We start from the raw sequence: 15,762 nt of genomic DNA, 5'->3' as shown, positions 1-15,762 counted from the left end.
TGCTAGTGAGAACCCACTCCTGCATACAGGATGCACAGTCCAGTGTTTAGCAGCAACCCTACAATAACAGAACCACCCCAAATCCACTAACAGTGGGATCTGTGGACCTAATGGGAGCAGCAAGTGCTGAGCACCTTGCAAAATCAGGCCCTCTTTATTTAGGGGCCTAACTTTAGACTGCCAGGTTTGAACATTTTAGTCTGTCTGTCCCACCCTTCTTGCCTCCCTCTGTACATCCAGGTTCTTTAATGGCACACAAACGAGCACGTGAGGCCAAGTACTCTACTAAACCACTGAAGGTTGCCCAGTGCTGTGTTTAAAACAGGCTGCAATGGCTCTCAGGGGACTCAGTGAGGAAAGAGTTAGTTTAATGATTTTAAGAAGCTATAATGAAAAAAGGCCTCCAGTTTTTTAAAGCATTTATGAACAATGCCCATCCATTCTACACTCCCCAGTTGCTGGTGGGTTGGGGCGACAGGTGGGAGGCAGAGAGCGGGAAGATTTTTGGGTGGACTCCAAAAAAGATTCACGCCCCCTTGTATCTTTCCAGCATGACTGAGGGACTGGGCCAGCTGACGGACGGTGTTTCTGGCCTGGATGACTTCACACAGACCCATGAGTACCACATGTGGCCCGGCTATGACTACGTAGGGTGGCGCAATGAAAGCGCTGCTGGGGGCTACATTGAAATCATGTTCGAATTTGATCGGATCAGAAACTTCACCACCATGAAGGTATGTGGCTCCAGGGGCACCTTTCTTGGTAACCTCAGTGAGGGCTTTTTGGGCCTTGTCTCTCTGAACGTGGGCCCGGCTGTAGAAGGCACGTTCTAGAAAGGCACTAGGGCTCTGACTTTGTCATGTGCCTTACAAAATGCCGATGCAAGGCCTTAGGGTCTAGGACACAGTCTGCCCTACATTTTGGGCGGGGGGCTGTGTCAGGGATAGTGAACGTGAGTGAGGAAAAGCTAGACATGTTGGCTGTAGCTTCTATGCATGTTACACTGCCCTCTCAGCTGCACCATGCCTCCTCAGCCCTAGCCACCAGCTCCTGCTCTGCTCAGCCCTGCTCTGCTGCCCCACTTACTATCCCTGCCTGTGGGTGACTAAAGGGCCACTTCTGTCTGTAATCACTATATTTCTATGACCTGTCAGCCAGTGACTGGAATGAGACCAAAGACTCGCTCCATTTGTGACCTCAGACAGTAACAAGTTTCCTATGATGAAATGCTAAGGAAATGTCCCCCACCCCTTCCTCCTGGGCCCCCTTGACCAGCTAGGGCTCTAGGTGAGGGTGCCACCAAGGGCAGGCCACAATGAGCACAGGGTTCCCTGCATGGCTATCCCAGGGTCTCTGAATCCTATGGAGTTGCCCTGGGCAGTGGGTGTTGCCAGCCTGTGCTGGTGTCGAGCTCACCTGGGACTCTGTTGCTGCCATGCAGGTGCACTGCAACAATATGTTTGCCAAGGGGGTGAAGATCTTCAAGGAGGTTCAGTGCTATTTCCGCTCCGATGCCAATGAATGGGAGCCCAACACCGTCTCCTCAGTGCTGGTGCTGGATGACGTCAACCCCAGTGCGCGGTTCGTCACTGTGCCCTTGCTTCATCGCATGGCCAGCGCCATCAAGTGCCAGTATTACTTTGCTGACACCTGGATGATGTTCAGTGAGATTACATTCCAGTCAGGTACTGGCAAAAGGCGGGAGGATGGGGGACCTGGAAGCCACAGCATCCATGTCAGGGAGCAAGGGAGGCATAGGTCCAGGGACTACCAAGCAATGTGCCATTTGTTCTGGACCATAGAAATGTAGGAACTGCCAGACTGGATCGCACCTCAGGTGCTTCTAATCTAGTCTCCTGTACCTGACAGTAGCCAGAAACAGCTGCTGAAGGGGAAGGTATGAGAACCCTGTAGTAGCTGATGGGGGGATAATGTGCACCCACATTAGGGCTCATCCTGGTCACTAACAGACAGGCTTAAGCCCAGAAGCAGGAGGTTCAGTGTCCCTTCCCAAATGTTTATAATGAATTATGGTAATTCTGCATATTTTTGATAGCCATATAAATATCCAGTCTCTTTTTTTTTGAATCTTGTTAAATTTTTTTGCCCCAATGATTTCCTGTGGCAGTGAGTTCCACAATCTAATCATGTGTTGTGTGTGGGGGGGGGAGGTATTTCTTTTTATTGGCTTGGAATTTCTCACCTTTCAATTCCATGGGATATCCACTTGTTCCTGTGTTACAAGGCAGTGAGAAGAGTAGTTTCCTATTTACCCAAGGAAAGTGGGTACTGGGACTACTGTGGTACCAGTAGCTATAGCATTCATCCTGTGGAGGAACAAGGTTTTGAGGAGAGCAGCACCATGCAGTGGGATTCCCCTAATGGTGGGTTTGTGCTTGGAGGCTTTAGAATTCAGACTTGGCTGAGTTGTGGTAACCTGGGCTGGAGAGGGCTAGGAACCTTTGCAGGGCCAGGTAGAGTCGAGCAGGTGTTCTGTGACATGAATTAAGTGCCACAGGGAAAAATCCATTCTGCCCTCACAACAGCTATCACAGGCATGTGAGCGTCACTGACTTGTTCTCAATTCTGTTTCTTAGATGCAGCCATGTACAACAACTCTGGAGCCCCTCCTGAGTCACCCATAGCACCCACCACTTACGGTATGTGGTATGTGGACATTCTGTGTGCTCAAGAGCCTGGTCCCCATCAGGTCTGCAGAGGTGGCATATTCCTGCGAGGAAGGATTGGCCACTGGATAAAATGCAGCCCTCCTATAGACCCCCTGAATTCCTGAAACACATGCCACCCTATTAGAATAAGGGCACCAGAAACCACCTCCAGTCTGAGAGTAACAGCTGCTGCAGTACCCAGAGATTACTCCGATATGGCAAAGTACTACTTCATGATGACATGGGCATAGAAACACCTTTCACATGATTACGTGGCTTATGAGTGCCTGGTGTCTGTCTAGATGTGTATGATGTCATCCATTGCCATGGGATCGAAATGCCTTCCATGGCCAGGGCCCCATGTAGACCATAAGTCCACAGATGCAAAATGTGTAGTGCAGCGAGCCTCGTACTGTGGACCAGTCCTCCTAAGTCTGAGATTCAGTGGGGAAAAAAAATGTTTCCATCCCTAATGGTTGTAAAGGTAACCTTCCAGGCCCAAACCAAGCAATGTCTTCCTGAGTCTGCAGGCATCTTGAAACAATAGCTTGGAGAGGTGTGAACTGCCCTAGTCACTTCAATGGGGTTTTAACACAACATCGTTTACTCTTTCATGGCTGATCATTTTATCAGAACCATCCAGCTAATGTGATTGTTTCACAATCACAGATTGCTTAAACCTCCAGCTAAAGCAGATTGGAAATTTTCCGATGGACTCGTTTTTCTATCAGAACTTTTCAAGTTTGAGGAAATTTCATTTAGAAAAAGTTTAGAAAATTTTCAACATTTTAATTTCAAAAAGACTTATTTCAAATTTTTATAATGCATTGTATTATATCATATTAATTAACATAGGAAATACCAGTTACCAAACAAATTACAAAAACAATATATTTTATAAATTTTATAATATTAATGATATCACACATTGTGAGAGAGCAAAGGTGGGTGAGGTAATATCTGTTGTTGGACCAACTTCTGAAGAGCCTACCATTCGGTCTTGGCCAAGTAAGATCTAAGTTGGTCCAATTAAAAAATATTCTTCAAGTGATGGTTGCTGTATGTATTCCAAATGTGGGTGCACATGTGCGCCATGCACTGGAGTTGGAAGGTTTTCTTAGTAGTGTTAGCTGTGAGCATGAGGGAGTCAACAGAGGGTATAATAGGCCATGTGGGTCGATGCCTCTCCAGGTCCCTCTTACCACTGCATGGCCTGAGTTGGAACCCCTGTTCCTGTGCACTCTTAGCTTGCTAAGAGAGTGATCTACTTTCCATTCCTGTATATAGTTGTACGTAGCTGTATTTAGTGTTTCATAATTGTTCTTCATAGATAATTGTTAGTGTAGATTCTCCCCCCCCTCCCCCCCCCCCTTGGAGAACCTCCCCTCGGGACTATGGCCGGGATTCCAGGCTTTGAGAACTGTGCCCCTTGCCCGTGCTTATTTTCTGCGAGCAATGAGCACTGGTGTTGCCTGTACTGCCTCACAGCCCGCTGGTTGGTTTGTAAGTCTTTTCCGCCCTGAACGCAGAAGGCGTGAGAGCTTTGCCTCAGGAAGTTCTCAGTGGATGCAGTCATGCGCCCAAGGGCACACTCGTATCTGGAACCACCAGTATAGAGACGGTCACTGGCGCTGAGCTCCCCTCCACGTACCTCCCAGGCCCTGGATCCGTCAGTACCGAAGGCGACGGACAAGCCCCGCCATGAGGGTAAAAAACATGGACATGGGCATAAGAGCAGATCCCCAGCCCTGACCACTCATAAGTGCAGCTTTTCCTCCCCAGACCAGATAGAGTGAGAGGTCACATGCGAATCCCACCTGCCCAGCACCCAACCTGCCCCATGTTGAGGGCAAGGCAAAACACAAACAGGATCCAGTGATACCCTCGCTGGCACATGCACCACCCATCCCTTCAGTGTCTGGGAGCCCCTCAGATTGACTGGCACTGCGGATGCCCCAGAGGGGCGTCATTTACTCCTGGATGCTTGGAGCTGCTCCTCTTGATGAAGGAGCCGCTCCTCCCGCACCCACATTCTCCACCCCTTTCCAGACCTCCAACCACCACCGTACTCCCCTCTCCAGTGGACGAGCCTTTGTTGCTGCTACTGGAGAAGCACGTTGTAACGATGCAGCCTCTGGCAGGACGCTGAGAGTATCCATTCAGGACAAATTGCTTAGAACAGGGCAGTTACAGTCCAAGACTGGGGGACCTTTGCACACTAATCCACCCAAACAGAGAGGACTTCAGTTTTACCCTACTGGCTAACCAGAAGTCATATAAGCAATTCCCTCAGTTTCATAGACTATCAGGGTTGGAAGGGACCTCAGGAGGTCATCTAGTCCAACCCCCTGCTCAACGCAGGACCAATCCCCAACTAAATCATCCCAGCCAGGGCTTTGTCAAGCCTGATCTTAAAAACTTCGAAGAAAGGACATTCCACTGCCTCCCTAGGTAACTCATTCCAGTGCTTCACCACCCTCCTAGTGAAAAAGTTTTTCCTAATATCCAACCTAAACCTCCCCCACTGCAACTTGAGACCATTACTGCTCATTCTGTCATCTGCTACCATTGAAAACAGTCTAGATCCATCCTCTTTGGAACCCCCTTTCAGGTAGTTGAAAGCAGCGATCCAATACCCCCACATTCTTCTCTTCCCCAGACTAAACAATCCCAGTTCCCTCGGCATCTCCTCATAAGTCATGTGTTCCAGTACCCTAATAATTTTTGTTGCTCTCCGCTGGCTGCTTTCCAATTTTTCCACATCTTTCTTGTGGTGTGGGGCCCAAAACTGGACACAGTACTCCAGATGAGGCCTCACCAACCTCAAATAGAGAGGAACGATCACGTCCCTTGATTTGCTGGCAATGCCCCTACTTAAACAGCCCAATATACCATTGGCCTTCTTGGCAACAAGGGCACACTGTTGACTCATATCCAGCTTCTCGTCCACTGTAACTCCTTTTCTGCAGAACTGCTGCCTAGCCATTCGGTCCCTAGTCTGTAGCGGAGCATGGGATTCTTCCGTCCTAAGTGCAGGACTCTGCACTTGTCCTTGTTGAACCTCATCAGATTTCTTTTAGCCCAATCCTCTAATTTGTCTAGGGCCCTCTGTATCCTGTCCCTACCCTCCAGCGTATCTACCTCTCCTCCCAGTTTAGTGTCATCTGCAAACTTGCTGAGGCTGCAATCCACAGCATCCTCCAGATCATTAATGAAGATATTGAACAAAACCGGCCCCAGGACCGACACTTGGGGCACTCCACTTGATACTGGCTGCCAACTAGACATGGAGCCATTGATCACTACCCGTTGAGCCCGACAATCTAGCCAGCTTTCTATCCACCTTACAGTCCATTCATCCAGCCCATACTTCTTTAACTTGCTGGCAAGAATACTGTGGGAGACTGCGTCAAAAGCTTTGCTAAAGTCAAGGAACAACACGTCCACTGCTTTCCCCTCATCCACAGAGCCAGTTAGCTTGTCAAAGAAGGCAATTAGATCAGTCAGGTGAATCCATGCTGACTGTTCCTGATCACTTTCCTCTCCTCTAAGTGCTTCAGAATTGATTCCTTGGGGACCTGCTCCATGATTTTTCTAGGGACTGAGGTGAGGCTGGCTGGCCTGTAGTTCCCAGGATCCTCCTTCTTCCCTTTTTAAAAGATGGGCACTACATTAGCCTTTTTCCAGTCGTCCGGGACCTCCCCTGATCACCATGAGTTTTCAACGATAATGGCCAATGGCTCAGCAGTCACATCCGCCAACTCCTTTAGCACTCTTGGATGCAGCGCATCTGGCCTCATGGACTTGTGCTTGTCCAGCTTTTCTAAATAGTCCCAAACAACTTCTTTCTTCACAGAGGACTGGTCACCTCCTCCCAATGCTGTGCTGCCCAGTGCGGTAGTTTGGGAGCTGACCCTGTTCATGAAAGCAGAGGGAAAAAAAGCATTGAGTCCGTTAGCTTTTTCCACATCCTCTGTCACTAGGTTGCCTCCGTCATTCAGTAAGGGGCCCACACTTTCCTTTACTTTCTTCTTGTTGCTAACATACCTGACGAAACCCTTCTTGTTACAGCTAGCAAGAGATGTTAAGAGTAACTCCAGGTGTGATTTGGCCTTCCTGATATCACTCCTGCATGCCCAAGCAATATTTTTATACTCTTCCCTGGCCCTTTGTCCAATCTTCCACTTCTTGTAAGCGTCTTTTTTTGTGTTTAAGATCAGCAAGGATTTCACTGTTAAGCCAAGCTAGTCACCTGCCATATTTACTATTCTTTCAACACATCGGGGATGGTTTGTCCTTATAACCTCAACAAGGATTCTTTAAAATACAGCCAGCTCTCCTGGACTCCTTTTCCCCCTCATGTTGTTCTCCCAGGGGATCCTGCCCATCAGTTCCCTGAGGAAGTCAAAGTCTGCTTTTCTGAAGTCCGGGGTCCGCATTCTGCTGCTCTCCTTTCTTCCTCGTGTCAGGATCCTGAACTCGACCATCTCATGGTCACTGCTTCCCAGGTTCCCATCCACTTTTGCTTCCCCTACTAATTCTTTCTTTCCCAGTATCACCACCAGTACCACTCCTTATGGGGATGATTGGTTATAAAAACCAATACCCCAGTAAACTGAAAAAAAAAAAGTTCTCCCGATCCCAAAGGTCCAAGCCTTAGACCCAGCTCAATATACCAGTCAGAGCTCACCCACAAATCACGCTGTTGCCAATCCTTTAGAATCTAAAGGTTTATTCATAAAAAGAAAGAAATATACATGAGAGTTAAAACTAGTTAAATGGAATCCATTACATACAGTAATGGCAAAGTTCTTCATTCAGGCTTGTAGCAGTGATAGAATAAACTTCAGGTTCAAATCAAGTCTTTGGAGTACATCCACAGCTGGGATGGGTCATTCAGTCCTTTCTTCAGAGCTTCAGTTTGTAGCAAAGTTCCTCTAGAGGAAAGAAGCAGGACTGAAGACAAAATGGAGATGATGCAGCTGCCTTTTATAGTCCTTTTGCCCTGTGGTTTATGCTTCCTTTGTTCCAAACACAAGCTACCCAGCACATGACATGAAAAACCTCAGAGTTCTGTCCATTGGCATGTTTCTGCATCCCTGGCTGAGTCTCAAGGTGTCTCTGCCTTCTCTCAATGGGTCAGTTGTATAGCTGATGGTCCTTAATAGGCCATCAAGCAGGCTAGGCAGTGCTGATGCCAAATTGTCCGGGGTGTCACCCAGAAGCACAGCACAAGTTTGAAATACAGGTAGTGTAGAGCCAGTACTTTAAATACAAAATGATACATGCATTCAGATAACATCATCATAACCAGTAAATCATAGCCTTGTCATAGACACCTTACTTGACCTCCTTTGTACACGATTTGGTGCCACTATAGGACCTTGGTTGCAACAACAATCTATTTGGTCACAGTTCATATTAATAACATCACACACACCCCATTGGTGCATCACAGGCCTCCGGTACCCATGGTCCCCCCCTGTTGCTGGAACCATCTTTGGAGTCTGAGGGCCTCTCAGAGTCAGAACCCTCGTTCTCGCTTATACCCCATCCGAGCCCAGAATCACAACCCAGACTGCCATACCCCCTGGCTTATGATCCCCCTGCGGAGGCCTGGTACCGTTAGCCATGACACCCACTTATGCCCAGGGACCCTTTGTTTTGGCCATTCTGGGTGCCCTGGGATCTCTACTGAGGATGGCGCCGTTGGTTTATGAGGAGGAGGAAGATGTAGAATCAGTACTGCTGGTCCACACTGCTGCTGCTTCCTCACTGAACAAGGCGCTCCCGGATTGATGACCAATACCAGGACTTGCTCCGGATGACTTTACCCCCTTCCCCCCCCCCCCCTTCCCCAACTCTCTTGTGCAGCAGCAGAGTGGGCACAACAGCACCTACAAAAACCTACTCCCCCAGACAAAGCAGCAGGAAAATCAACTCCGCAGTGGGACTGCAGTTCTGCATTGCCAGTTATCAGGCTTTGCTAGCCAAATAGGACTTCAGCTGTAATAGGCTAGCAAAGTTCAAGGACAAGCTGCCACCACGCCAACAGCAGCAATTCCAGGCCTGGTGGACAAGGGGTGACTGGTGTACAAAGGGCCTCTAGGCCACTGTGGATGTGGCCAACATGTCCTCTCACTCTCTGACGACTGGCCGCAACTGTCCGGATTCTTCAGGGAGGCCCAAAACACTACTGAGGACCTCCCCTTTGAGGAGCACAAACTAGTCACTAACCAGATTGATGGTTCCCTCCATTCCCTGAAGGACTCTCAGGCCACACTCAGGTCCCTTGGCATTTACATCCCAGTCCCAAGATGCAGGCAGCTACAGCAACCGTTCCATCCCTGACCACCCTCCCCCTACCTGCCCTACTACCAGTGCCAGCAGGTGGTACCACATAGACAGCACCGCACATAACACGCCCCGCCTCCACCACAACCACCACCTTGGCCCCAAACAAGCAGCAGTCAAAACAGCAGTTTTGACATGCAGGTCAAGAACTGCGAACCTCCCCCGATGCCTTCCAGAGTGCCCAATATTATCTTTGGGGACTGTCTTGCTCTGTTCTGCCACAACTGATGCAAAATCACCATGGACAGTCAGGTACCGGAGATTATCCATCATGGATACTCCCATAGAATTCCTCTTGTTTTCCCCCTCATCGCTCCCCAGCCCAGACTTCCCCTGGGAACCCATCCTCCAACAACAAGTGGATGCTCTGCTCCTCAAGGGGGCCATAGAGCTTACTGCCATCACCACCCACTGAGTATGATATCCATACCTATCATCCTCGTTTACCTCCTTGGGCTCAAAATGATGAGCCTTGCCCTCAGCTCTACACGGGTCCACCTGGCAGCACTTAATGTCTTTCTCCCTCTGTGGATGGCACCTCTGTTATGTACCCCTCCACTGTCCATTTCATGAAGGGTCTCCTCAATACCTTCCTGCCAGTACTCCAGTCCACACCTACATGGGACCTCAATCTCGTTTTGTCCGTCCTCACAAATGGCAACGTGCTCCTTCTCCTATCTCTCCATGAAGGTGATGTTCCTAGTGGCCATTACCTCAGCTAGATGAGTCAGTGAACTGGCAGCCATGATGGCTAACTGCCCCCCTTACACTGTATTTCAGAAGGATAAAGTGTCCTTATGGCTTCACCCTAAGTTCCTCCCAAAGGTGGTGGTGGAGTTCCACCTCAATCAGGCCGTCCACCTCCTTGTCTTCTGTCCCAAGCCACTCTCTCCCATGCGGACAGGATCCTGCACTCCCTCGACATCCACTGTGCAGTAGCATTCTACCTCAACAGGGACTTCCGCCTTTCATGCATTGATGAAACTGTTTGTGGCCATCGCTGACCAGTCCAAGGGCCAAGCCCTTGCCTCTAAGGAATCTCCAAATGGGTCTCCATGCAGCATTCACGGATGCACCTGCTAGCCATCGTACTGCTGCTTGATAGAGTTACAACGCACTCTGTGTGAGCACAAGCAACCACATCAACCTGCCTGGTGGACATCTTGTGGCAAGACATTTCTTGTAGTGACGTGGCGCTCTGTACACACGTTCACATCCCACTGTGCCATCACTCAAAGGGTGGCTGAGGACACCGCAGTGGGCCGTACTGTACTACAGGCTGCATTTCCTCTCTTCCTTGCACCCACCTCCACACTGATCGCTACTCCTCCACAGTTGGAATACATATAGGGACCATCACTCAAAGAAGAGGAGGTTACTTACCTGTAATTGGAGGTTCTTTGGGATGTGTGGTCCCAGTTTGTATTCCAATACCCACCCTCCATCCCCTCTGCTGTGGACTGGACTACTCAGAGCTAATAGGGTCACTGGAGGGGCGTCGACCTGTATGGCCTCTTAGACCCTTGTCTGTGAGCACAAAAGGATGCACAATGAACATGTGGGTCAATGGACACTGCTAAGAAAAGCTTCCAGCTCTGGTGCATGGCGCGCATACGCACCCACATTTGGAATCCAGATAAGGACCACACACATCTCGAAGAACCTCCAGTTACATGTAAGTAACCTCCTCTTATCTCATCCCTTTGTCTCTCTCATTTCCTGGGACTAACACAGCTGCTGCAACAATATTGCAAATGACCTATTATGACATGGCATCATAATAGTCAAAACATTTTCAACTTTTCTACTCTTTATATATAATCTCATTTCAACTTCTGTTTATAATTTTTTTTTGAATGTCAAATTTTCCTGCAGAACAGAAGTTCTGGGTTTCAACCCATTCTGCTTCCAGCTCTTCTTCAGACACCCTCTGCGCTGCAGTTATGTGGTGTTAATGCAGTGGCACGTTGAACAATAAAGATGTGGGAACAGTCTGAAGCAACGAATGTAATATCAACAAGAATAGCACAGGGCATAATGGGCACAGTCAGTGCAGTTATTTCCATAGTCAGTTCATTAATTGCCTCCTTTTTCGTTAAAATGAAGTTTTCACAGACTTTCTAGTCTGTTATGTCAGGATGTTACAGAGTCCAGGGTTGTGGCTGCAAAATGAAGAGCAGTGTGTACCCTGGGCTTTGACCATGTGAGAGAGTCACATGAGTGTGGTGATGGGGAGTCTCGAATTGTTAGTTACAGTCTCGCAATCCTGCGTGTCCCAGGCTCCATGGCCACAGAAGGGATGAGCTGCACTAGTGCAGCAGGGGCCAGCACAGAAGTGCCTCCCAGAGGGCAGGACTGTCTCTGGCCCTATGCATCCCTGCACTCACATCCCCAGTCAATGTACAGGGCGGAGAGCAGGCTCCACCCAGCTGTGCCTCCTCTTGCACAGAGGGATGGAAAATGGACAAAGCATTGGCGGTAACCCCCAGGATGCTGGCCAACAGAGCTGTGCTGCTGTTGTCTGCTCCTGGCAAGGATAGGCTGGCAAACAGAGAACCAAGGACGCAGTGAAGTGCAGAGTACTTTGGGGTGGTGCAGTTATGCACTGCTTCTGGCTGTGGACAGAGGTAAACTCATCATTGCCCCTGTAGGGATGGTGAGCCCGGAAGTAACAGCTGAATAGACTTGCCAGTGACTGAGATCTATGTTTCCAATGAGAACCCAAGTTAAATCCAGCCTCCCAACGTCACCAACTTCTGCTCTCTCCTGTCTGCTGGCAGATCCAACCCTCAAGGTGGATGACAGCAACACACGCATCCTGATTGGCTGCCTGGTGGCAATCATCTTCATCCTGGTGGCCATCATTGTCATCATCCTGTGGAGGCAGTTCTGGCAAAAGATGCTGGAGAAGGTGAGCAGATCCTGGAGGCTTCTTTGTAAGGGCTCTGCCAGTACTAGGTTCAGTCTTGCGGCTGCACATCAGCCCCTCTGGTGACGTCAGCACAGCCCTGACAGTAATGGAGTTTGTTCAGGGTGAGGCCTAGCTGGGGATGTGCACCACATGCATCCCCCCTGAAGCTCACAGTCAAGCGCATGGACCTGCTTGTGCAGGCTGATTTCATCTAGCCACTGAGGGTGCTTCTACACTGGAATAAAAGACCCATGACATGGCCACAGCTGGCCCAGATCAGATGACTTGGGCTTGCAGGACACGGGGTTCATGGCTGTAAAATTGTTGTGTAGACATTCAGGCTTGGGCTGGGGCCTGGGCCCTGGGCGCCTCCCTCCTCGTGGGGTCCCCTGGCAGCTCTCTCCTCCTCTCCCCTCCCCTCCCCCACCCCCATGGTTCAGGGGACTGTTCCCCAGCCGCCCCTGGATTCGGCAGCCCTGCCTGGTTAACAGGAAGGTTAACCAGGCAGGGCTGCCAAACAGGACCTTTTGGCCCACATGATTTGTCTTGCTGCTTTGGTCCACTGTTTGTCCAGAGTGAGTAATGTCCTTTGTTGTGTCCCTGTACTTTCTCCCTCTGCGTCCCCATCTCTCAGGCGTCTCGTCGGATGCTGGATGATGAAATGACCGTCAGCCTCTCCCTGCCTAGCGAATCCAGTATGTTCAACCACAACCACTCCTCCTCGTCCAGTGAGCAGGAGTCCAACTCCACCTATGACCGTATCTTCCCCCTGGGCCCAGACTACCAGGAGCCCTCGCGGTTGATCCGCAAACTGCCAGAGTTTGCCCCAGGAGACGAAGAGGCAGGTGAGAATTAACAAGCAAGTTCTATGGCTAACACAGCCTTGTTTGAGCAAACAATGAGCAGCAGAGTGCTCCTGCAATACCCTGTTATGCCTGCTCCTGAGGCATTCAGTCGGGGGTAGTAGAGGCATTCAGTCTCACTCCATCCTTGATCTGCTAGCAAGGAGCACGTGCTCACACTGACACTTGTGGTGGAGCCATTTTTAGGGTCATGTGTATAGTTGGGCACAAACAAAAAAGTTCCCTTGCAGAAAATGTGTATTTTTTTCTGTGCAAACTCAAAAATTGAAAATTTTCATCCAAAACATTTTGGCTTGAAAATACTGCCGTAGTGCCTCATAGGAGTTGTTGTTGAGTGTGCCTCCTCTATAGGGTGGTCTTTTTGATTGGATTACATCAACAGTTTAGACAGAAACATTTCAACCAGGACTAGTCATGCATCCACTGGGAAATGGAGTGAAACCATTTCACATCACATGGGAATCGACACACAACAGCCATCCCAGTGGGAGTGACTTTAGACCAATACCAACCTGGGGTAAATTTGAACCAACAGCCTAGAGGTCCCAGTCCCCTATCCCAGTCCTAGGCCCAGTCTCCCTGAGCCATGTTAAGATGAGCTGTGTATTTTATTTCATTACAAAATTTGAATTTGCCCTTGCCATGTGCAGTCTGTTTTTAGTGAAATAAGTCTGTGACTAAGACAGTTCAGACTGCAAGTATTTCAGCTTAATATGGAATTTGACATTTGTGCTGTGTTGGTTAGTTACCTGTTTATCAAAGATCTGGAAAAGTGAAGTGACAAAATGTGCAAATGATAAAATTATTTAATAGTAATACATAGCTCATAGCTAGGACTTTCCATCTGGAGACCTCAAAGCATTTTACCAAGCAGTTCAGTATCATTCATTATCTTCATTTTACACTTGGGGAAACTGAGGCACAGAGTAGGGCAGTGACTCTCCCAAGATCACCCAGCAACAGAGCCAGGCATAGAACATGTTTCCTGCATCACAATATCCTGTCTGCTAGTCCACACTGCCCCTTTTCAGATTAGCCAGGACTGGAGGAGGAACTTCCCAGGGATTTAACCAGGCTGGGGGAACGGGCAGCATGATGTCAGACTGAAATTTAATATTGACAAATGCAAAGTCAGTTGCATAGGAAGGAACAATTAGAACTTCTCCCAGCCGTGGATTTGAAGAGTTTGCTGATGCCTTCTGAACACGGGGCACAAGTTCTGGATGAGGATGCTACTGGCTTCCCCTCTCTCCCCTTATCACCCATGGCAACAATCATAACTGGGCCTGGAAACTTGGAGTGAAGTTTCAGGGAGCTGAGAAGACTGTACAGGTCTCAGACCCCTTTAAGCTCCCCCAAAGCCTGGTCTGTCCTCACCTGGCATCTGGGAAAGCAGATGGCCCAGAGCATTCTCTATGTGACTTGGGCTCCAGGGGAAAAGTGCCGAGTATCTGAGGTGCTCTTGTGCTCTTTTCTTCCCAGGCTGCAGTGGAGTCCTCAAACCCGCCCAGCCAAGTGGCCCCGAGGGAGTCCCCCATTACGCGGAGGCTGACATTGTGAATCTGCAGGGGGTTACAGGCAGCAACACCTACTCCGTGCCTGCCATCACTATGGACCTGCTCTCTGGCAAGGATGTGGCTGTGGAAGAGTTCCCTAGAAAACTGCTAACCTTCAAGGAGAAGCTTGGAGAAGGCCAGTTTGGGGAGGTGAGTGTCTTGTCATGGGCTCTTACGTTCTCTCCAAGTCCTGTCTGCTCCTTTGTGCAGTTGTTAGGATGGACCAGAGTCCTGCTGGAACATAGCCAATGACAACAGTGTTCTTCCACCACCAGAGAAAAGTACACCCTGGTGCTGAAGGAGATAAAGGGATCTCTGGTGAGTCACCTGCTGTATGCAGGTAGCCTGCAGCAGAACCACTTTGGGGTGCGGTGGGGTTGTTTCTTGAAAGCTAAGCTGAATGAGCCTCAGTCAGTACCTGGGGTGGGGGATCTCCAGGGCCCAGTTTGATGCTGCAGGAAGTGATGCATTGTTGTTCAAAAGGTGGTATTGGTCCCTGTAAGTAAGTGCTGAACAAATGCCCATGACTGTAAAATGTGCTGCCCAATTATTTCCTAGGTGCAGGATAAAGGGGTGTTGTCTTTGCCTTCTAATTATATCCCCAAAGTTCATTGTTTGTACCATGAGTCATGATAACCCCTGTAGCTTGCTCTCCAGTGTGCTGCCTTCCCGCTGACTTCACATCCCTCCCCTCCCCCCAACTTGGTATGTCAATGACTCCCATTGCATTAACCTACAATCCTTAAATTACATGTGGACTCACAGAGAGAGGTGAATAAACATCCTTTGGCAGAAAACTGTTAACTCTTTATGCTTTACACTGAGGGTATGTCTACAGTATGAAATTATTTCAAAAAAATTATTCTATTCCAATTTTTGGAAGCTATTTTATACATTCGATCTTCTGTGTCCCCACTAAAGCGCGTGAATTCGGCAGAGTGCGTCCACCGTACCAAGGCTAGCATCAAATGTCGGATTGGTGCACTGTGGGTAGCTATCCCACAGTCCTTGCCGCCCATTGGAATTCTGGGTTAAACTCCCAGTGTATGTTCGGGCAAAAACATTCTCGCAGGTGTTTCTGGGTGTGCGTCATCAGAAAGCTACGGCAGACAATCGTCTCGCACCTTTTTGGCATGCAGACGCCATACTGCTTTCAGCAGGTGGTGCACCACTGCTCTCCTGCTACTATGAATCCACCTCTCATTTCCACTTATCTTCCTATATAATCTCTACTATCTACTCTTTCTCTTCCTCATCGAATGCTTCCGCTGCCAACTCTGCTCGGCCATCATGAACCGAACAGCACAGCTTCTGCTGCCAACTCTGCTCTCCCGCCATTGCCATGCTTCCAAGCTTCTCCATGCTGTCTGTCCTGGGCTCCCACCTCCGTGACAGCTACAGAAGACAAC

The 15,762-nt window shown here is 49.1% G+C and overlaps 1 protein-coding gene across 1 annotated transcript in view; it reads left to right on the top strand.

Moving 5' to 3' along the window:
* Positions 1–15,762, top strand: part of DDR2 (discoidin domain receptor tyrosine kinase 2) — a 160,072-nt gene that overhangs the window by 109,906 nt on the left and 34,404 nt on the right. Inside the window, exons 7-12 of the mRNA XM_077823838.1 lie at positions 551–734; positions 1,442–1,685; positions 2,598–2,660; positions 11,804–11,934; positions 12,569–12,779; positions 14,280–14,503. Of these exons, the coding sequence (XP_077679964.1) occupies positions 551–734; positions 1,442–1,685; positions 2,598–2,660; positions 11,804–11,934; positions 12,569–12,779; positions 14,280–14,503 (1,057 nt within the window). The remainder of the gene's footprint in view (positions 1–550; positions 735–1,441; positions 1,686–2,597; positions 2,661–11,803; positions 11,935–12,568; positions 12,780–14,279; positions 14,504–15,762) is intronic.

The sequence above is a fragment of the Eretmochelys imbricata genome, chromosome 8, assembly GCF_965152235.1.
Source record: "Eretmochelys imbricata isolate rEreImb1 chromosome 8, rEreImb1.hap1, whole genome shotgun sequence".
Lineage (NCBI taxonomy): Eukaryota > Metazoa > Chordata > Testudines > Cheloniidae > Eretmochelys > Eretmochelys imbricata.
Note: the sequence above shows the minus strand (reverse complement) of the source record. Positions and strands in the feature narration are given on the sequence as shown.